This window comes from Gilbertella persicaria (assembly GCF_025201335.1).
Source record: "Gilbertella persicaria strain CBS 190.32 chromosome Unknown B0P05scaffold_31, whole genome shotgun sequence".
In the NCBI taxonomy this organism is placed as follows: domain Eukaryota; kingdom Fungi; phylum Mucoromycota; class Mucoromycetes; order Mucorales; family Choanephoraceae; genus Gilbertella; species Gilbertella persicaria.
Window position 1 is genome coordinate 218,321 of NW_026251992.1, and position 22,245 is coordinate 240,565.

The window sequence follows — 22,245 nt, forward strand, 5'->3', positions numbered from 1 at the left end:
TTTTTTTTTGCTCCTTTTCCTTTTTATATACTGTTAAAACATGGACCTCTTTAGTCGTGGCAAATCCAAAGGGAAAAAAAGGCCAGTCATTGATCCACCTCTTATCGAGACTGCCACTACCACTAATACAGCCCAAGTTTTACAACCTCATTCTCCCAACAGTCCAAATGTTCATTCGGGTCCTGACGACTTTTTCTCATCAGGTAATAAACAACAATTAAGCCAGAATATAGAATAGCATTTTTAGAAACCTAGTCTAGGGGTAGGTCGTTTAGTTGAAGGATCGCCTTCCATAAGAAGCTCGCAGTCGTCTGCACCAAGCACAGATAGCGAATACACCAATGTCGATGCCATGACGGAGGCTGAAATTGAAGAGTTTTTTGAGCGCATGCTGGTAAGGTGTCGAGCTCAGTTCTATTCAACTAACACAAGAATTAGACAAGAAGAGGTATTCATGATAATAATGCTCGCGCAAAAATGTCTTCCTTTTCAGTTGAAAAAAAGAGATTGATGGTTGCTCAGGAAATACTGTCAGAATGTAACTCACCTTCAGCACAATCTAACCGAAGAGGAATGGATAAGAAATCAGACCACCAGACAGAAAGTAAAGGACCAGATTATTATGTACGGAAATTGTCAGACATGTCAAGGGGAGTTAACACAAAAGTTGTATCTCATCTTGCTGTGGGTCTTCGAACAATGCCATTAAGGTAATTTAAATTGTATTTTTTATTTCACTCCTTAACGTTTTTTTTTTCGACATGTTAGTTGGGTCCGTCAATTTATTGACATGCAAGGCTTATTAGTGATTACTGACGTCTTGAAAGCTTTCAATAAGACAAAAAACAAGTAAGGGAAACAACCATTGAGGCCATTATAATTAAAACTTGTTCTAGGCAAGAACTTAGTTTGTCTGTAGAAGGTGACCTGTTGAAATGCTTCAAGGCACTCCTGAACAACAGAGTAGGAAACAGATAATATCATATTACATGTTTGGCATGACTAATTCTAGTAACAGGTTGGCGCACGGGAAGCTCTTAAACATCCGCGATGTGTTCAGGAAATTGTTCATTGTATTATTTCACCTTCGATTAATTCACGTCGACTCGTATGTGAAGTTTTGGTATTTATGTGTTATTACGAAGTGCCTATAGGTCAAGACCTTGTCTTAAAAGCTATGGATCAATTGCGTGACAAAAATCGTGGTTTAGGTAGATTTGATGCTTGGTTGACAGAACTTGAAATCACACTTGGTGGGCGTGGTCGTATGGGCAGTATGGTGGGTGCCAGTGAAGACTTTAAGCGGATGGCAGCCTATGGTTCACCAGACAACCAATTGACAGAATACACATTGTACAATATGATCTTGGTCAATGCTATTATCAATGTGGTAGATGATACAGAAATCAGAATTCATCTTCGAAATCAAATGACAGCGTCTGGTCTAGAACGCATTATGGAAAAAATGAATGAATTGTGCGATGAGCATGTGGATAGACAAATTCGCGAATTCAAGAGTTTGGCAGAAAGCGATCAGGATGAAGTGATGGAAATGTATCATGAACATATTCTCAGTGACCAAAATGATCCGCGCGATGTGTTTGAATGTATTTTGTTGAGTTTGGAAGGCACTCGAGCTTATGATTTCTTTTTAAGCTGCTTGCAACATTTGCTGTTAGTCAATAATGAAGAGACTGGATTGAAGTCAAGATATTTTCAGATCATTGATAATCTGGTGGCACAAGTGGTTTTAGATCATAAAGGTTTAGCAGAAGACTTCTCGACAGACTACACAACGACTGTACAACATCTCATTAGTAAATTTGCAGATCAGGATCAACTAAAAGCAGCACTTGAAGATCTCAAGGAACTGCAGCAAAATTACGATGAAATAGAAAAGGAGCGAGATATGCTTCGACAAGAATTATCACAACAAGGAGGTAAGTAATCTTCTTAAACAAAATTAAATCATAACTTTGTTAGATGCACTCGAACTAGTTCAGCTTAAAGAAAAGACAGTATCTCTTGAAGATTTGCTTCGTATGTCTAGACATACTATTTCAACACTTCAAGAAAAACTACGAGAGGTTGAAGCAAGCTATGAAGCCAAACTCGAAAAGGCAGAGCTTCAATTAGAAGAATTCCACAAACTTGTAGGCGACGAAGCAGAAAATGATAAAAAAGAAGATTTGGTTATCCCCCGAAAGCGTCTCACGATGGCCATGGATAAAATCCGCGCTCAGGAGGCACTTGAAGGAAGTAAACGAGAGACTCGATTACCTATGGAATCTGTCATGCCTGCTCTGGACAAAGATGATAGCAAACACAAATCTATGGCACTTGGCTTATCTGAGGAATTTAAGAGTCAATTGGCTCGTCAGTTTGGTGCCTCGCCTGGTCTTGGTGAATTTGGATTGCCTAGTGTTTTAATGGGATCAGCAGTAAGGCGCACTAACAATCGTCGTAGGCTTGCAGCTCAAGCTGAACCTGCATTGCCCCCTATTCCATCCGAATACATTGTATCTGGAGAAGCTTTGCCAAAAAGAAGAGATTCGCTTGACAGTCGCGCCTCTGTCTCTAGTTTACGAAGAGAGAGCTCGCTTCAGTCCAAGAGTAGAAAGAACAGCCTTTCTTCTGTACGTTCGGAAACAAATGACGATACGTCGTCACCGTCTGGTATCACTTCTATCCATGAAGCAGATGAAGATACAAAGACATTAGTTGCTAGTGTTCCACCACCACCTCCACCACCTCCTCCACCACCTCCTCCTATGAATGGCTCTTCTATACCAGTTCCTCCTTCTCCATCCCCATCTCCAATGCCAGGAGCTCCTATGAATGGTGCAACACCACCACCACCGCCTCCTCCTCCTCCTCCTCCTATGTCAAGTTCAGCAAACAATACGTCACCACCACCGCCTCCTCCTATGCCAGGCTCTATGAACAGTACAGCTCCACCTCCACCTCCTCCACCTTCTGCACCTTTCCCACCCCCTCCTGCCCCTGGTGCCATCGGTATGAATGCCCTTGCCCCACGTAAACAACTTAAACACATGCCAGGTGTCAAAACTCGTCAACTTCAATGGCAAAAGCTCAATGCTAACCATATTGGCTCGACAGTTTGGAAATTGGGTACATCTGCTGAAAAAGAAGAAGAACTAGAAGCATTGTTGGATAAGGAAGGTATCTTTAACCGCATGGAACAAGTGTTTGCTCAAAAAGTGGTGGCTAGTAAACGCGCTGCACCTAAAGAAAGACGACAAGAGATCAGCATCATTGATTCGCGTAAAGCATACAATATCAGCATTGCTGTCTTGGCCAAATGTAAGCATATCTCATTCAAGGAATTCAAAAAGAAGATCTTGGCTGTGGACGAAAAGTTTTGTACAGAAGTGTTACTCAAGAACCTATTGGTCAATGCTCCTTCGCATGATGAGATGGGTAAATTATCCGTGTTCTTGAAGACAGCGTCAGAAGAAGACCTTGCTAGTCTATCCAAGCCAGATGCTTTCTGTGCCGAGGTAAAGCAAATCATTGATAACAGAGAGACTATATGACTAAACTTATTCTAGATCATTTCTATTGATCGATTTAAAGAACGTATCACCAACATGTTGTTTGTTGCAACATTCAATGAACGTATTACGCAACTTGGAAAGAACATGAACAATGTCATGGACGCTTCCACCAATCTTAAAGAATCTCAAGCAGTGAGAGAACTTTTAAATGTAAATGCCTTTAGAATGATCCTATGTTTTGTCTGACTGTATGTGTTGTATAGATTATTCTTATGATTGGTAATTTTTTGAACGGTACAAACTTCCAAGGTGGTGCCTTTGGTGTTCGTATTGGCAGTATCAACAAGTTAGTAGATACCCGAGCTTCAAGTAATGATACCACACTACTTCATTTTGTATGTACAATGATTGAAGAGAAATTCCCGAGCATCAATGAAACCCTGCTTAAAGATCTTGAACTTTGTGGTGAAGCATGTAGAGGTAATGATAGAAATGTCTATTAGAGTCATGACTGATTTTTTTGTTTAGTCACTATGCAAGATTTAATCAAGGACTATAATGAACTTCGAGTAGGACTCCAAACACTTATTCACGAGCTTGACGTCCATTACAATGAAGACTATGAACCAGAGCCAGGGGATAATTTTGCCTCAGCCATGTACAAGTTCCGTGATCGGGCTATTGAGAAATTCGATCAGCTTGAAGTGCGTTATACCTCTATGGATGTGGCCTATAAAGACGTAGTATCTTACTTTGGTGAAGATCCAAACGAAATGAAGCCCGATGAATTCTTTGGTATTTTCCAGACATTTACATCTAGTTGGACAAAGGCTAAATTAGATATTGTCAAGCAAAAGAAAAAACTAGAACAAGCAGAAAAGACAAAGCAATTCCAAGAACAACGCAAAGCTCGTTTGAACAAACGACTTGATATGACTGAGAGTAAGTTACAATCAATTGACAAAATCACTCATTATCTATAGCTGTGTCTGAAAGTCAAGATGATAAGGACATTATGGACAATTTGTTAGAAAAATTAAGATCCGGTGAAATGTCCACCAATTCACATAGAAAGAGCCGCATGTCCGTGCGAGAAAGAAGAAGAACCCGGGCTGAGTCCATGGTCGTAAAGGCAGAAGATTTATTAAGGCATATACAGAACGAAGAAGAAGCGCCACCTTTACCAAGAGCAGCAAGAAGTAGTTCTAGAAGATTTACTAGCTCTGATCGCATGAAAAAATTAGCCTTACTAGCAGATAAAGGAGAAGTGGCTGCTCCATAATCAAGTTACTAAATAAACCAATTGGCGATGTCCACAAAAAAAAAAAAAAAAAAAAAATACGCTGAGCTTCAATGTTGAGATGAAACGTGTGTGTGTATGTGTGTGTAATCAATGCCATTCTCTCTTTTCTTTTCCTTGTTTACAAGGTCCTTTTATCTTTTAAGAAAAAGAGAGGCTTCTGCATAACTTTATAAAAGAGAAAAAAAAGTAAGTGAATTTATGAAATTCAACATATTTATGCTATGCAGTCTTTCGTATCATGGCTTCTCAAAAAGAAGAACCTACTGCGTCCTTTCTATTTGGTGACTCGGCTGGAGATGACCCTTTCAGTCAACTGCAGCAACAACAGCAGCCGACCCCACCAAAAGAAGAACAACCAGTGGCTACCGAAAAGAAAGTAGCTGGTGACGCCTCGAGTCTTTTTGATAACAGTACAGCCGGAGTAGACTTATTCTTTTCATCTACTGCAGCTACTGCCAACACAACACCTCAATCGGCTTATCCTCCCACGACGAACGCGTCTTCTTTCTTTGATCAATCACAAGGAACAGGCTCATTTTTTGATGACTTGAATCAACAACAACCTGTGTCTCTGACTCAAGCTTATGACCCCACGACTTATAGTCAACAAGAAGGAATAGAGGCATACGTTCCTAATGGCTATCAACAAGGAGCTGAAGCTCAAGCGTATGATCAACAACAACAGCAACAACAGCAGGAATGGGTTGAATTTGATCCCAATGTTCATTACTATTATGATGAACAAGGAGGTGTACATTATTATGATCCAAACACAAACCAAGAATATGATATGAGCCAATATGGATATGATTATCAATATGATCCTCAATATGCTGAATACTACAGTCAACAAGAGTATGATCCCAATGCTTATGCTCAACAGCAGCAAGTCTATGACACAAATACCTATGCTCCAGTCACACAAGATCAAACAGAGAATTCCTACTTTGATTATAGTCATCAACCTCGAGAAGTAACGCCAACTGATAATGCAGTGGCTAAGGTGCCTGCTCAAGTTCAATCTGAGCAAACACTCGATACTCAGCAATACCAACAAGGTGACCAATATGGTTCACAGCAACAAAATTATCAGTCTTATGAGCCAGTTTCGACTGAGACTGTTAGTGTGGACCGATATGCACCTGCTGAGTACAATACTCAAGCAACAGATCTACAAGTTCAAGTACCACCACTTGACATAAAAGACAATGGCCCTTCTCCTTCTGCACCACCACAAAAAGCAATTGTGACACTGCCATCACTACCTCGCTCTTCTGCCATGTCTCCTGGAGCACAAATCAGTTCTCATCGAGGCTCATTTGATGCTAAAGCTAATTCTGAGATGGATCAATCACCATCTAAATTTGTACAAGAAGATTTGAACGACTTAGATGATTTGGTTTTTGGCGGCAATAAGCAACCTCAAGTAGAAGACTTGGACGATTTGTTCGGAATAGACAACAACCAAGATCAGAAAGTGCCTGAAATACATCATGAGGCTGATTCTATCTTGTTTGGTAGCGAGCTAGAACAAACTACACAAGAAGTAGCATCTAAACCAAAAGAACAAGACTGTTCCTTTGCTTATGAACTTACGGAAAACAAGAAGGAAGAACATCAAGTAGAGCAACATGAAGACGAACAACCAAGTGAAGATAATGCTCAAGCAGAACAACATGCCATTATTTCCGAGGAATCAAATCATTCTGCTGCTTTTGAATCTCAAGAAGCAAATTATGAACATCAACAGGCATCTCAGGAAACTGGCAAAGCATTTACGCAAGTACCTGGTTTTGAGAATCAAGACCATATCAATTATGAGTCAGTTAACCAAAAAGATTCTCAAGGAAACTACGAGTCTGAACAAGCTATTGATTATTCTCCTCAACTGTCAGAATATGGTACTCAAGAAACTGCTAAATACGAATCTCAACAATCAACTTATGAGGCTCAAGAAGATGTTAATCATGAACCACCACAAACTGATAGTTATGGATCTCAAGAAGTTACCAGTTACGAGCCACAACAAGCTGCTAGTTATGAACCTTATCAAACTGCCAACTACGAGCCTCAGCAGTCAGCCTACGAACCCCAGCAAACTACGAGTTATGAATCTCAGCAAACTGTTAGCTATGAGCCTGGACAATCCACTGAATATGAGCCTCAACCATTGACAGGTTATGAACCTGAACCATCAGACTATGAACCTCGTTATGCAGTCACTTTACATGAGCCTCAACCTGCCGCTTCTCGTGAAATCCTTCGTCCTCCGCCTACAAAATACCCTAGTATGCCCCCGCCTTTCCTCCTGCAGCCTCTATCAAGAGTGTCTCTTCTCCCCCACCTTTCTCAACCATGCCACCTCCTCGTTCCAACAGCATTACTGAGCCAGACCGTCATCAAATGACGTCTCCTTTCCGCATGATTGAGCGATCTGCCACTGTTCCTCCTCCCATGACAGAGCGTATTGCCTCCCCACGTCCTCAATTAGTGCCTTGTCCTGATCCTGCTTGTGAAGGGGAAAACAAAGTCAAGGCCAAGTTTTGTTGTGAATGTGGTCGTCCTTTAGCAGGTATTTCTCGATCCACGACACCCTCTGCCGCTACCATGTCCTCGTATGATGTGATGACATTTACTCGTCCTCAAGATGAAAAGAAAGACGCATGTAAAACAAGTCTGGATCAATTCTTAAAGACCATTACTGGCGATGTGGAAGAAAGACGTCGTCTTGTTCTGAATTATATTCAAGGTCGTTTAGGTGAATTTGAAGAAAGCAAGGCGCTTTTGTGGAAACTTGTTGAATTGATGATTCAACACCATGAAGATGCTTTAGGTGATGGGTAATGTATGACTGACATGTGTACCTATGTACTTATATGAATTTTCATAGTGGTCAATTGGATAAATCCATTATTGGTCTACTCTCTTCACATTCTCCTGCCGGTATAAATGATTTGGATCAACTTGAATCTATGTTGGCTCAAGGTGACCGGCAAAGTGCTTGTCAGTTTGCTGTTGAACACGATATGTGGGCACACGCTCTTATTATTGCTTCTATTGATCCTGATCAGTTTAAGCATATCATTACTCAATTCATTGATCGGGGACTCTATACTTCTCAATTGGAATGGAAACCTCAAATTGCAGACAATAAGAAGTCATTGCGTATGTTATATTCTGTCTTTAACGGAACAGGTGCAGCATCAGGTTAGTTAGTTATTCACTTGCATGTATACATACTAAGTAATTGATAGTTGCCCAATTTGTTAAAAATGCAGTCGAAGAAGAACCGATGTATACTCAGAAGACACTTGAAGGATGGAAAGATGCTTTAGCACTTGTTCTGGCTAATCGTTCAATGAATGATCAAGAGGCCATCCATGGTCTAGGCAATCAGCTAGAACAAGCTGGATTAACGAACGAAAGCCAATTATGGTATAAACAGAAAAAAAAAGTTTCACAAGTATACCAACCCTTTTTTTTTTCTGAATTAGCTATTTGTTGTCGCCCGACTTACTGGGTCTAGGCACTGCATGGAGTGCTGATCTGGATAGTTTGTACTTGTACGAATTATACGAATTTGGATTGAATTCTAGAACTACAATTCCTCAACAATTTAAACTTTTGCTTGCTTGGTGGTTATCTGATTTAGGATTCAATCAAGAGTCTCGAAAATACGTAGATTCGATTGTTTCTGTCATTTCTTTGACTGATGCTTCTAATGTCTTACAAAGCTTTAAAGAATTAGCCGCTCAAGATTTCCCTGAAATGTAAGTGTGCCTACCTGTACTTATTGTATTGATCAAAATTTAGTCAATATTTACTAAACAAGCAAACATTGGACACATTGATTGCTTCTGTTGAAAATGCAATCAATAATCAAGGTATGGCGTATACACATACCAATGATTGTTATATCCTAATTTTTTTTTTCATAATAGGATCTTATCAATCTTCTTACAACCAAGACTATGGCAGCAGTTATCAGCCTGTGTCTGAAAAAGCAGTTACAACTCCTTTCGGCCAACAAGCAAAGGGTATTGAATCGCCTTTTGGTGGCTACATAGCACCAGCAGAAAGCAGCGGAGCTTGGTGGAACAATCCTGCTGATACAGCATTGGACAACAATCAACCAGAAAGTTATCAACCAGAAAGTTATCAACCAGATGCATATACCCCTGCACCTACAACAAGTTATCAAGCCAACAATGAGGATGACGATGATTTAGGCTTTGGTAATTCAAAGCCAAAGAAGGCGGAAGAAAAGAAACCAGAAGAACAAAAGCCTAACCAAATCACTGAAGAAAAAGAAGAGAAAAAAACAGAAGTAAAACCTGCTTCTGGAGGTAGTGGTTGGGGTCTCTTTTCTTTGTTTAGTCGTAAAGAAAAAGACGGTGATGAAAAGAAACCTGTCGAAGCCAATTTGGGTGAAAAAAGCTCGTTTTATTATGATGAGAAGGAAAAGCGATGGGTCAATAAGCTTGTAAGTCATTATTCTATCTATCTATATGTGCTCATCCTATATTAGAATGATTCTAAACCTGCTGCTGCTACACCTCCTCCTCCTCCCAAATCAACCACGCCTCAACCTGTTACTAATACATCAGCACCACCAGCACCACCAGCACCACCCTTATCTGCCATTAAGCCTAATAACATGCCTCCCTCACGTATCAATTCAGCTCCCCCACCTACAGCAGTTTCTTCGTTAGGTAGTCCTTTACCAGCAGGATTCAGTACGCCTCCTCCTACTGCTGGAAGAAGAGCAGGTGGTGCTAGAAAGCCTATGCGTTCTCGTTATGTAGATGTACTTAACCCTCCCAGCTAATCCTTGTATGCTTTATTCAAACATGTCTGGAGAATAAAGGATGATTTTCAAATTTAAAATGATACAAAGAAGAGGGAAAGCAATAGGAGAGTCTTTTCGTACACACAACATGCACTTAATAGTAGCAAGTGCATAAGAGAGAAATATAGCTTGTATATCTACATATGTTTTATTGATAATTTATAACGTCAAGATAGCCACATTTTCATTTCCTTCTTCCATAGCAGAAGAAGGATGAGTCAAAGTAGATTCATTCAAATTTGACGTATCCATTAAACGATAGTCTTCCTTAAAAAGTGTTGATTGAACAAACTGTTGTAATTGTTGAGGTGTCCATCCATCTTCTACAGCTTTATCTATGCCTCCACGCTTTTGAATTTCTTGTTGTAATAAAGCCTCAGTCTTCTTAACGGCCAAGCGATAGGCAAAAATATCTTTACGTTGTTGAGCAATCGATTCCAATTCATGGTCCAAGACAGCTTCTAGTTCTTCAAAATGGCTCATTTTGAGTTCGAGTTTCTTGACTTGTGCATCCACTACTGAGTGAACAAGTCGCTTTATTTCACGCTTTTCAATGTTCGATAAAGATCTCGCTTTGGCAGCAGCAGAGCCTAATGCTACAGAAGCAGCCTTTTCAATAGCTGTTCGAGGTCTTTTAGCCTCTCTCTCATCTTGATCTACTTCTTGTTGTTCTTGGCAAGCGATAGCAGCCTCTGCTGCAGTAGAAGCCACTTTGGGATCCACAGTAGAAGCCAAAAAGGCAAGGATAGACATGACAGGGTTATCTGCTTGCGAAAAGGGTGTACGTTGATGATTCAAAACAGGGTTGACCTGCTCTTCTTTTTCACGATAAGGTTCATCAATAGGCATTTGTAAAAAGTGAAAAATACACTGTTCGCGCGTTTTTGTGCCTACATAATCAGCAATCGTATTCCAGTCATCATCATATAGTTCAATGGCTTCTAATAACAAGAGTATTTCTTCATCTGACCATGGTGCATCTTCTTCAAGGCCATGTTTATAAGGTGCTGCTTCATAACGAATAAAGTCACTACTGAAACTGGTGATAGGGAACCGTCCATCTTTATAACAAAGGGGACATAAATCCATATCTTTGGTCTTGATGCTGTGATAGCGTTCACGCGAACAATCAGCACCACACGTTGTACAGCTGAACTTTTTGGCATCTTTGGCAGCACTGGTCTCAAATACTTTTTGCCGTAATTCGACATTGAGTGTGGTTGATTTAAGCGAAGTGTTGTTGGCCACAGGTTTGATATTAGGTTTGAAGGGTACAAGTCCGCGTGGTGTATCCGCTGTCACTCTGAAGTGACCTGTAAAAGGAGGACCCACAGTAGAAGGCCATGTAGAGGGATCACACTAGATTATGTTAGTCCTCACAAGTATAAGTCAAATTTGTCTTACTTCATAATTGATCAATCCCCATTGCTCTAAAAAGGCATGAACACGCATAATAGCGCATACATCCCCAGCCAGGTTACGTCTACAGGCGGTAACAGCTAGATATTCTTTAGGATTGAGTCGATACGTGTTGATCATGAAATCACGATAATCCTGATAAATTAATGATGTCTTTGATGGATTGGCGCCTGTAAAGAATTCAGGTAGAGACACACGTTCAATGTTATGAATAGTCTTCATGTCAAACCAAGATGTATATTCTGGTATCTTTACAGGCTGTGTTTGATCAATCAAGTATTGACGTGCTTCTAATTCAAGTTTGGCGCGTGGAGCGGCAGCATCTTTTTTTTCTTCTTTGGCATCTTCCATAGGTTGATCTTCTGTTGTAGGGTTTATATCTTCAAATGGAGTGTCCGTGAAAGAATGAATATGGTTGTTTGATTCTTCCATCGCGTCGTATTTATATATAAATATATATGTTTATGTACAAAGAAGAAAGAGAAAAAGTTGAATAACTGAGATTCAATTGGGAATTTTGAATGACGTAGACCAAAAGTTCTTTATTTTTGCTAAAGGGTAGTATTATTCAGACTTATTGAGAGCAACCAAGATCTTGGACTGAATATCATTCTTAGTCAAAATAGCATCTGCTAATCGACCTTGAGCCATTTCCTTTTGTCCTCCACCACCGCCTTTCATATGTTTCAATAAATATTTCAAAATCTAGATTGGATTCGTTAGTCAATTACAAGTTAAGGATAAAAACTCACTGAATTGGCAGTTTCTGTCTTGATTTGACAACTGTTTAATGCGACTACAATGGTGTTGCCATTGACTAAAATATGAGCAGATTCAGGTTGGCTTGATTTGAGCACATTTGCACGTTTTTGCATAAATCCATTATCCAAATCGGCATCAATCAAATGAATCTTTACATTCACATCTCCATAAAATAATAAGGCTCAAAAGAAATAGGCAAATGCATTGACTTACCTTTGATAGTAGCAGAAATAGGCTGATCAAATTTATCTGCAGAAGCCAACTTTTCATTCATCATGTCAAGTCGCTTTTGCAAGTCCTTTTGCTGCTGTAATGTCTTTTCAAGTTTGTCCATCATGTCCGTTGTATTATTAGCTCGTAATAATTTAAGTGCGTCAGGCACAGGAGCAAAGGCTTTTCTGTACCATTCAACACAAGCCAAACCTGCTACAGCTTCAATTCGTCGTGTGCCTACAAAGAGATATTCGTAACTTGTTAAGCTTGTACATTCACTTACCTGCAGCAACTGAGGTTTCATTTAATATCTTGAAAGGATAAAGCTTTCGAATATTATCTACATGTGTACCACCACATAATTCTTTACTGACACCAGGCACATCAATCACTCTTACAACCTCGCCATATTTTTCAGAAAAGGCAGCAATAGCACCTGCATTCACTGCGTCTGATAACTTCATATGCTATAATACATGTCAATCGATAATCTCAATCAAACAACTTACTTGAACGAAAGTAGGGCCACCAGTTGCTGCTATATGATTGACCCAATCTTCAATAGCATCCAATTCCTTCTGTTTTAATGGCTTGCCATACGTAAAATCAAATCGTAACTTGGTAGGCTCTACTGTAGATCCAGCTTGAACGATATCCTGTGATTTCAATATTTTACGAAGTCCTGCATTTAACAAATGTGTCGCTGTATGGTGCACTTCAGCACCTTCTCGACGGCTCATGTCTACTTGTGTTCTGACCAATTGACCCTTTTGTAAAAATGCCTGATCTTCCATTAATCTGTCTGTCACTGTTTGATCTGGACTCAAGTCAAGGGGTTGAATGCGTAAAGCAAGACCACCTTCATAAGGGACCATTACATCATTCACTTGCCATGTATGTCCATTGGCCAAAGTAAGTGTACCTTGATCAACAACTTGACCACCACCCAACCCATAAAATGGACATGGATCAATAGCCACTGTCACTTCAGTCTCCTTCTTTTTTTGCACTGTATCAATGGCCAAGATTTCGGATTCTTGTTGAAGTAAACTATGATTGTAACCAGTGAATTGTGGTTTGATGTTCAAGTTTCGCCATTCAGCAAGTCTTGATTTATCATTGATATCATCTACCTTCCAAGATTCTTTGCCTGCTTGTTTTTGCTTGTTCCTTAATGTTTCCACAGCTACAAACAGATGAGTCAAATATGTTGGAATAGACACTCTACCTTCAATATCGACTGTCCAGCCTTTTTCATGAGCAATAATGAATGTTAAATCAAAAGGAAAACCAAAAGTATCATATAATTGAAAGGCAATATGAGGAGGGATTTGTTTTGTGGCTTGAAGGCTGCTTTGGTTAAACACAGTCTCTAATACTTGCATGCCTCTATCTAATGTAGCCAAAAATGCAGTTTCTTCATTCATGATAATGCTCTGAATAGAAGAAGCGCGAGAAGCCAACTCAGGGTATTCATCATGATTAAATCCAGACAATAGAAAAGGATATAGTTCAGTTAAAAAAGGTTCTGTATACAAAGACAATCAGATACTTGGATACACATACACACTTTACCATTCAATCCTAATTGTTTAGCAGATCTTAATGCTCTTCGAATAATTCGTCTTAATACATAACCACGGCCAACATTACTAGGGACCACACCATCACCAATCAAGAAACACATTGCTCTAAAATGATCTGCTATGATCTTTTCTTGAGCACTTGGATCCACATCATTCGGTGCCTATGATTCGTTAGCGTCTCTTGAGAGTAGTGTTTATACATTACTCGCAACCCTCTATTCTGAAGGACTTGTCTCAATCCTCCAATTAATATCTGAAATTGATCAATTTGAAAGTTATTTTTTTTGCCTTGCAAGACAGAGATCATTCTCTCTAATCCCATGCCAGTATCAATACAAGGGATAGGTAGATCAGTCAATACACCTTCTGAAGTACGATATTTCTCCATAAACACAAGATTCCAAATCTCTAACCAAGGATCCTCTAGAGATGCATCTTTTGTGTCCCAAAAGATTTCAGTGCATGAACCACAAGGTCCTTCACCATCACCCATAGACCAAAAATTATCTTCTGGTCCACAAACCACTATCATTTCGTCTGGCAATCCTTGTTGTTTCCATAAATTGTAGGCTTCTGTATCTCCTTCCAATACGCTGCATCATGTAAGTTCATGCCCAAGCGTATCCATCACTTACGTGACTCGTAATCGATCCATAGGTAACTTGAGTTCATGTAACAAAAACTTCCATGCGTAGTCGATAGCTTCTGCTTTTGAGTATTTACCGAATGAAAAGTTACCTAGCATTTCAAAGAAAGTATGGTGACGAGGTGTGAAGCCTACATTGTCGAGATCGTTGTGTTTGCCACCTGCTCTCATACATTTTTGTATACTCGTAGCTGATCCAAAAGGTGCTGTTTTGGGCTTTAAAAAGTATTCTTTAAAAGGTACCATGCCTAATAGAAAATATTAGAGCATGTTTGTCATAGTCCATTCTCTTGCCTGCATTTGTAAACAATAAGCTTTTGTCATTGTGAGGTACAAGACTAGCACTTTTGACAGGTGTATGATCTAGTTTTTCAAAGTATTGAATAAATGTAGATCGTAGTTCACGAGAAGTTAATTGACGCAAGAGACGTGTCTGGATCCCCTGATGCCTGAGCGTTGCATTGCGAAATGCAAGTCTTACTTGATGCATTTTCAATATAAAAACAAAAATGATTGCCCATGAAAATACAAATAAACAGGGAGGTTTTCTCGGCATTTTAAAACCATGGTTACACGTATCAAATGCAGATCCATTGATTATTTATTAGATATTAACGACCATTTAAGAATCCAGGCATCCAAGAAGAGCGCTTTTCGCGTTTATCATCAGCGGGTTCAACTACATTTCCACCGCCTCTTAAAGGCTTAGCAATTCTACCAAAGTTAACAGCTGACATGGCAGGTTGACTGGCCTTTTGAGAACGGGCCTGTTCCAACCGATCACGAACAGCTTGTAATTGTGCTTCAAACTTTTGATTTTGATGTATTAATTTTTCTTGTGCATCACCTAAAAGGGCTTCTAGACTTTGAATACGTTCATTTCTTGCAATCAACTTGCGTTCTGCAACAGCAACTTCCTTTTTAAGAGATCCATTTTGTTCAACCAACTATTCAACAAGTCAATAAACACTTACGTTTATATCAACACCTTACCTGCTTTTGTACATTGGTAAGTTGTTCAAGGTTACGTTCAAGAAAGGCCATTTTCTTTTGCTGGGCTTTATTGTTGCTGGCCTTAAGGACATTGTTGTATTGCTCGCGTGTTTCATCCAAAGACATTTCTAATTCAACGACTTTTTCACAGCGGCTTTGAAGATCACGCATCAAAGCCTTCTTCATCATTTCAAAATCAGCCAATTGTTGTGCCATTGTCTTGCGCATACGTTCAAGATCTTTTTCTTTCTCAGAGATATCGACAGGTTCTTTGGTAGCTTGTTCAGATAAAGCAGTCTGCATCATATTCAGCCACAAATATACATATAAACAGACAGACTTACTTGAAGTTGATCATTAGCAGCCTTGAGGTCATTCATGGCTGTGCTTAATTTGACATGCTCATTACTCTTCTTTTCCAATTCCGCTTTTAATTCTTCAATCTCTCTTTGTTGTGTTTCCCTCTTGGTGTTGTATTGGAATTCCAATTTTTGCTATACAACCACACTGAATAAAAAGTAATCAATCATGATAGTTTACCTTAAGAGTAGAGATGGTCTCTGCAATATCTTCATTCTTTTGTACTTGTGCTTCTTCTTCTGCAATTGTCTTGTCTAACAACTCTTCATATTCTTGTTCTAATAAGGCACAGCGGTTTTCTAACTCTTGTTTCTTCTTTTCAATGGCCGTTTTGGCTTCTGTCAAATCATCAATCGTATGACTATGTTGCTCTAACAAACTACGGGATTCTGTCAAATCACGTTTCAGGCCAACCAGTTCTTCTAGTGTCATACCATAGCCATCCAACTCGAGTTTCAGGAGCGCATCACGAATCAAACGTTCTTTTTCAGTAATTTCATGAGGCACATCAAATCCAGACATAATTTGAGCCATTTTTTCTGCTTTCTTTTTCTCTTTTTGACTTGACCCAGATTCCTTTTGTGCCTGTTGCCGCATTTCAATCAGACCCTTCTTGAGTTCTTCCAGTTCAGCCATGAGTTCTTGATTGGCTTCTTTGAGCGAGTCGACTGTGATGGCATTTTCTTTACTTTCATAAGATATTTTCTGAAGTTGCAGGCGAAGTCCGCTTAATTCAGATGTCATAACATGATTTTCTTGTGTCACCATTTGCTCTTGTTCTTTATAATAGTTGATTTCTTCTTTCAATGAATCCAGCAGTTTTTCACGGTGATTAAGTTCAGTTTCTTTTTCCGTGATTTGATCCATCAATTCATTTTCTCGCTTCAAAAATTCATCTCGTTCGTCTTTTTCAAGCACAATAGCAGGTGTAGCAGGACGAGATTCATCTGGCAATAAAGGACTTTTGAAACCTGAAGGAGGAACACATTCACCACGTGACACCTTTTCCATTGTAACCCATCTTTCTTCAGGCACAACTTGACCTGAACGCCAAAGCTCAACTTCACCTTCCAAAGCAGTAATATAAGCCTTAAATGTCACAGTCTCTGTCTTGACCTTCTTGAGTAAAGCCTTGAGTTCAGCAGGAGATAGATCAGCATTGACTTTGGCCTTATTCCTGATTGTTTTAGCACGCATACCAAAACGTAAAGTAGAGAGTGTCTCAGCCTCATTGTACGACGACGGAGAACAATTGATAATCAAGGTTGTTCGAGAATTACCACCCAAGGATTCTTGCAGAATACGAGTCAACTTGGAATCCCGGTAAGGGACATGACTTGACTAACATAGAATGAGAACTCTCCATTATTGGATTATTGAAAGCTTACCTTGCCATCCGTCAAAGCATTAATGACCATACCAAGAGCGGTGAGGGACTTATTGATCTTTTTGGCTTCTTCCAATGTTTGACCAGAGGCACCTGTCTTGCCCACTTTTTCAGAACCAGCCAGATCGACAAGATATAACTTTCCACTTTTGGCCGCACCAGTGTCAATATTCTTTTGTGTGATAGTGATGACAACAATAGAATGACTTCGTGAACTCTCAGCATTCATATTTGTGGCCGAAACAACTCGATTTCCACTTCCGTTTCGCATGACTTCATACACATCTTCTGTTGACCCAACATAGACTTCTAACAAGCCTTTCACGTACACACCATGTGTCTTGTCTTCATGTATAGGCAAATTATCTTGTGTGGCTATCATGGACATATAAGAAACAACTCAAGCAAATCAACACACTTACGATTAAGCAAGTCTCTTACTTTTTCCATGTAAATTTCCATATAAGATACTTTGACAGTGAATTCCAAGTTACTTGGTGCAGCCATGATAGAATCAAAGATCTGACCTACAATACGAGGTATGATACCCCGCGTGTTTTCGTCGTCAATGTCCGCACCCTAATCTAATGTTAACGATAGAATTCACATGAGTTACCATACCATCATCGTAAATGTTTTTCCCGAACCGGTTTGACCATATGCGAATACAGTTCCGTTATAACCAGCAGTGACATCTAAAATAAGACAATAGATTTAAATACCGCAAAGAGCTTATTGTTATGGTTACCATCCACAATGGTCTTGATTGAATAATCAAAGACATCTTTTTGTGCTGTATTCATGCCAAACACTTTATCAAAAGCAAAAGAACCTTGAAACTCTTTGCCCTTAAAAAAGAAAAAAAAGAAGAGAGTGTAAGGCTATAACGACAAAAGAATGATATATACCTTTAATTCAACCTGTGTGCCGTCTTCATCAATATCAATCACAGGAACACCACCTTCTCTTATTTCTAGCGAGTTTTGAGGTCGAAAACGACAAACAACTTTAATATTATTAGACATGTTATAAATTACAAGAAAAAAGAAAAAGGGAAAGGAGAAAATAAGAAAGTTAATAAACACGAGCGCTGTTTGATTTTCAATTGTGTGATTGCTAAACATGCATAGCTTTTTTCCCTTTTCTCTCTCTCTCTCTCTCTCTCTCTCTCGTTGATTAACTATGAATCCCTCACCCTCTATTTTGGCAGAAACAATAACCGCACCTCCACCAACTACACGAAGACCATCAAACTATGTGTTAGAAAACAATAAGCCTAATAAAACAACACCCCCTCCTTTATTACCTCGTATACAATCCTCTGAAGTTTCTTTCTCGAGTCTAAGTCTACAATCACCTACTACGCCTACTCACAAATATGCACATACCAAGTCACCTACTGAGCATCATCCTTATTTCTCAGTTTCTCAACTGGCCGCTATTCGACTTTTATGTTCTGCAGTTGAAATAAACGACTGGTCCTTTTTATCGCTCGAGAAATATGCCGCTTGCTATAGCGCGTAAGTATGGTCGTTATTGTCTTCACACTCATTTTGAATTAGGCAAGGTGCTTACGATCTAGAAATGAGCACTTTGGGACTCTCTATTGATCTTGGCAAGTAGTCATTTTTTCTGAATTGATTGACATATTCATTATCTGTATTTATAGCTGCCAATAACCCAAGGACACGCAACTTTACTAGGCTAGTGGCTCATTTACTCTCACTGTTGAAAGAGTTGCAGTCGAACCAACATGAGTAAGTCTACTTTATGTGTATGTGGGGTCCTAATCGAGATAGAACCATTCCTATCCAGACGTTTAACGCGTTATTCTTGACAAATGCATTAACAAAGCAGTTTGCATGTAATTTGACCAATCAAGAGCTCATCCATCAGTTTGAGGATAGCAACTCTTTGCAAGGAGAACAACTTGTTGAAGCTCTATTGTATGTCTTGATTAACATGGATCCATGGTAAGCCAATGTTTAGGTAGTTTTTGTCTTATTCATTGGTCTTAGCTTTAGTTATTCAACCTATGAATTTTATACTGAGATCTTGAATACCATGATTATCCTATGTTCTACTCAACTTCGTCATTCCAAAGCATCGCAGACCAACAACTACTTCTTGCACGTATTAATGCACAAATTTGCTAACAGAGCAGAAACAGTAGTCGCTCGTTTATTAGAGAATCTCATTTCTCAAAAGACAGCACCGCCTCAGTCATCCAGTGTCATGTATACTGCGTATAATTATTTTTTCTCGGGAAGAACCAATGTCTTGTCGGATACTGATAGCATACCTGTAGCAGATCGCAGTCTTCTGCTCTTGTTGTTGTTGGGAACACAACCTTTAGAAAATGATAGTAAATGGATGAAAGCTTATCGATTTGCCTTAGCTACTTTGAGTGATCATAATAGTAAATATCTTTACTTATACCAACATAGGCTAACATAAAAATGTAGTGGTATCGAACGATATTGATGAGCCTGATAGAAAAATGCATTTGATTTCATTCAAAGACTTGTTTGAAATCTTTAGTACCTCTTTGCATATAGAAGAAAGAATGCTCTTGTTTTATTTGATTCTTAAAGAAAATGAAACGTTTCGTGTTTATGTCTTGTCAAGAACAGACCCGGAAACAATTGTAAGTTATATGCCATTCTATGTTTCACGGCTTAACAATCTATAGTACATGCCCATTTTAAGGCTTATTTATGAATCTATGGAAGGAAAGACTAATTACTCGCAAGTATATGTTCTTTTTGTCATCTTGTTAATACTAAGTCAAGACGATGTTAATAATGAAGCGGTCCATAAAGTGGTAAGTTGTTGATGCAAATACATCGTGTTTCCTAAATACAAACAGGTTGTAAGCAATATTACATGGTTTATTGAAAGACCATTATTAAAGTCAGTATCGCTGGGCGGATTGGTGATTTTGATATTGATTCGTACACTCCAGCTGAATCTATCGCATCATAAAGATGTGTTTATTCATACAAATGCACTGGCTATCTTATCCAACATGTCTAATAGAATATACGACATGCATGCTTATGTTGCTCAAAGGTTCATAAGGTAAACTATATCTGCAATATTGTACATAGATCTAATACGATGGTAGCTTTTTTGAAGTATTGGCCCGACGATATATAAAATCCACCGAAAGTCTGACAATAGATATTTCGGTCTATGAAGATATTTTAGTTCTCTTGCTAGAAACTATTAATTCCGCCTTGAGTTACTGTCTAAAACATAATGCTCAATTGGTCTATGCCTTATTGCAGAAGCGTGAAATATTTACTCCCTTTGAATCACATCCTCGACTAGCTGACTTAGTGCACAATTTAGAACAAGTAATTCAATACTTTAATACCCGTGTTTCTGAGGCTAATCTCAAAGCACCATCTTCAAATGAAGTGCTCAGATTGGTTGAACAAGCAGCCCGTACTTGGTCAAATCAAAAGTTGATTGTAAATTAAGCATTTGTAGCTTTATAGTGTACTGACAAGTCTATGTAGTTATTACCCGTCTTGAAATTCTCATATGAAGAAGAGCAAAATTCTTTTGAGTTCTTTATACCTTACATATGGGCATTGATTCATCGCAAGTCTTTCATTTACTGGAGCGAGGAAAAATGTCATGTACTAGACAATTATCGAGCGATAAATGAAGAAAATGCATAAACTAATAAAGTTAGATAAAATAAAAGTGAAAAATTAAATGTTTGTGATATAATCACTAATAAAATGGTCAAATCAATTAGTCGATTAGAACCAAAACGGCCAAAAGAAGTCTGCTTTATTAAAGGTTATATTTTGTATTGTATTTATACTGTTTGTATGATAATTGATTATCCCTGATTTGGGACTGAGTGTGTATACACTAGCTAATCGGTTGAATGGATTAAGGTACACAAGAACTGGGTACATGATCAGGGCACAGACCTCGTCTACCATTGGTATTGATGCAGATGTCAATTTGTGATTATGTGATGGTCTGATCTTTAACATTTTTAAACTAAGATAGAAGAAATCCATCGAAGCTGCGGATAGAACTGTGATTGAAAGATATATTTATACATGGCATTAATGCTTGGTCTTTCAGGGAATAACTAGTGTAAGAAAGGATGAATAATGCTGTGTATACAACAATTCTAGCAATAGTATCTCACTTCTCTTCTCTTTTTCCTTCATTTATGTTAGTTAATATGTATGCACCAGCATTCAGCCGTGATCGACAGGATTTCTTTACTTATCTGCTAGAGCTTTCTCCTTTCTCTGAGCTTTTTGATATGTCCTCCTCTCACTCTATCGCTACAATTCCATTTGTTTTTGCCGGCGACTTCAATTATAACTTTCAGCTCTTCCCTCAAACCGCTTTTGATAATGATACATTTCCCGGATTTCTCCTCAATGTCGTTGGCACCACCTCCTTTGTGCAAAATGTTGTGAACATATATGAGTTCATATGCATAGATCAATAAATGATGATCATGGCAAAAGACCAGATCACATCTATGGCAATTGCAATGGATCTATAATCACTGACATTCACTCATTCTACTAGAAGTACTACATCATCCTCATAGTCAGAGATTATGAGCCCAGTGACTCTGTTATTACTAATGGCCCTCATAAAGTGACAGTTAGAGCTGACAAAGACATTAGCATTGGCATTTGACAAATATGTAATGGTTTATTCAAGTTCAGGTCAGATCATGTACTATTGGCTGAGCTGACAACTTCCTCTAAAGGCATTTCTCTTAATTGCTCCTGATCTAACAAATCAATCCGTAGTCAAGAAGCTAACCCAAAACAATATTTTGACCGAGAAGAAAAAGTAAAACATTTCTTGGAGAAATAAAAACCTATACAAGTTCTAACGGACTTTCACTGTGTTCTTACCTTTTCTCTTATTTAATATCTACTCTCTCTTCATCTCACAACAAAGACAAATGGTTTGAGAAATAGTTTTTATTTGTGGATATGTCTGAATATTTGAAGGGGGATACGACAGTGTTGAGTCAATTGATTTTTTTTTCCGCTATTCATTACTTTTTTCTGAATTCAAACACCGACAATCGACAAAATTACACAAAACAGCAACATCATCACAATCAACAACAGTAACAACAACACCCAACACAACCCAGAGCCAAAACTCAGCACACTGAATACTTTGGAGCAAACTAAAACCAGCACTT

General features: G+C 38.8%; 7 protein-coding genes across 7 annotated transcripts; 3 read left to right on the plus strand and 4 right to left on the minus strand.

Moving 5' to 3' along the window:
- The first annotated feature begins 22 nt into the window (after positions 1-22).
- Positions 23-4,833, plus strand: B0P05DRAFT_549924 (uncharacterized protein). Its single transcript, XM_051579193.1, has 10 exons — positions 23-394; positions 439-710; positions 769-849; positions 897-963; positions 1,019-1,940; positions 1,984-3,521; positions 3,573-3,728; positions 3,782-3,998; positions 4,047-4,460; positions 4,502-4,833. The coding sequence occupies exons 1-10, from the start codon at positions 353-355 to the stop codon at positions 4,798-4,800; spliced, it is 4,008 nt and encodes a 1,335-aa protein (XP_051432971.1). The 5' UTR covers positions 23-352; the 3' UTR covers positions 4,801-4,833.
- Positions 4,834-4,925: 92 nt separating this feature from the next.
- On the plus strand, positions 4,926-9,747 carry B0P05DRAFT_549930 (Sec23-binding domain of Sec16-domain-containing protein). The gene is made up of 9 exons (XM_051579194.1): positions 4,926-5,007; positions 5,049-7,109; positions 7,136-7,661; positions 7,712-8,028; positions 8,076-8,256; positions 8,316-8,591; positions 8,635-8,705; positions 8,763-9,304; positions 9,350-9,747. The coding sequence occupies exons 2-9, from the start codon at positions 5,060-5,062 to the stop codon at positions 9,647-9,649; spliced, it is 4,263 nt and encodes a 1,420-aa protein (XP_051432972.1). The 5' UTR covers positions 4,926-5,007; positions 5,049-5,059; the 3' UTR covers positions 9,650-9,747.
- Positions 9,748-9,829: 82 nt separating this feature from the next.
- B0P05DRAFT_474032 (SWIRM domain-containing protein) lies at positions 9,830-11,440 on the minus strand (the record flags this gene model as incomplete). Its single annotated transcript, XM_051574765.1, has 2 exons — positions 9,830-11,029; positions 11,075-11,440. The coding sequence occupies 2 exons, from the start codon at positions 11,438-11,440 to the stop codon at positions 9,830-9,832; spliced, it is 1,566 nt and encodes a 521-aa protein (XP_051432973.1).
- Positions 11,441-11,604: 164 nt separating this feature from the next.
- Positions 11,605-15,333, minus strand: B0P05DRAFT_182104 (alanyl-tRNA synthetase). Its single transcript, XM_051573162.1, has 9 exons — positions 15,294-15,333; positions 14,591-15,243; positions 14,286-14,544; positions 13,856-14,243; positions 13,640-13,811; positions 12,574-13,592; positions 12,348-12,531; positions 12,065-12,301; positions 11,605-12,014 (listed from the first exon to the last, which is right to left on the minus strand). Exons 2-9 carry the CDS (start codon positions 14,850-14,852, stop codon positions 11,824-11,826), a joined length of 2,712 nt encoding a protein of 903 aa, XP_051432974.1. The 5' UTR covers positions 14,853-15,243; positions 15,294-15,333; the 3' UTR covers positions 11,605-11,823.
- Positions 14,908-15,243, minus strand: B0P05DRAFT_474120 (uncharacterized protein; the record flags this gene model as incomplete). The annotated part of the gene is made up of 1 exon (XM_051574769.1): positions 14,908-15,243. A coding segment is annotated over one exon (336 nt), but the record flags the coding sequence as incomplete, so codon positions are not given.
- Positions 15,278-18,061, minus strand: B0P05DRAFT_474102 (kinesin heavy chain; the record flags this gene model as incomplete). Its single annotated transcript, XM_051574768.1, has 8 exons — positions 15,278-15,586; positions 15,634-15,783; positions 15,830-16,990; positions 17,038-17,411; positions 17,459-17,615; positions 17,658-17,731; positions 17,785-17,884; positions 17,945-18,061. The coding sequence occupies 8 exons, from the start codon at positions 18,059-18,061 to the stop codon at positions 15,278-15,280; spliced, it is 2,442 nt and encodes an 813-aa protein (XP_051432976.1).
- Positions 18,062-18,205: 144 nt separating this feature from the next.
- B0P05DRAFT_549939 (Dymeclin) lies at positions 18,206-20,808 on the plus strand. The gene is made up of 10 exons (XM_051579195.1): positions 18,206-18,556; positions 18,599-18,651; positions 18,706-18,793; positions 18,836-19,009; positions 19,055-19,455; positions 19,502-19,683; positions 19,729-19,860; positions 19,906-20,117; positions 20,164-20,512; positions 20,561-20,808. The coding sequence occupies exons 1-10, from the start codon at positions 18,219-18,221 to the stop codon at positions 20,723-20,725; spliced, it is 2,094 nt and encodes a 697-aa protein (XP_051432977.1). The 5' UTR covers positions 18,206-18,218; the 3' UTR covers positions 20,726-20,808.
- Positions 20,809-22,245: the final 1,437 nt, after the last annotated feature.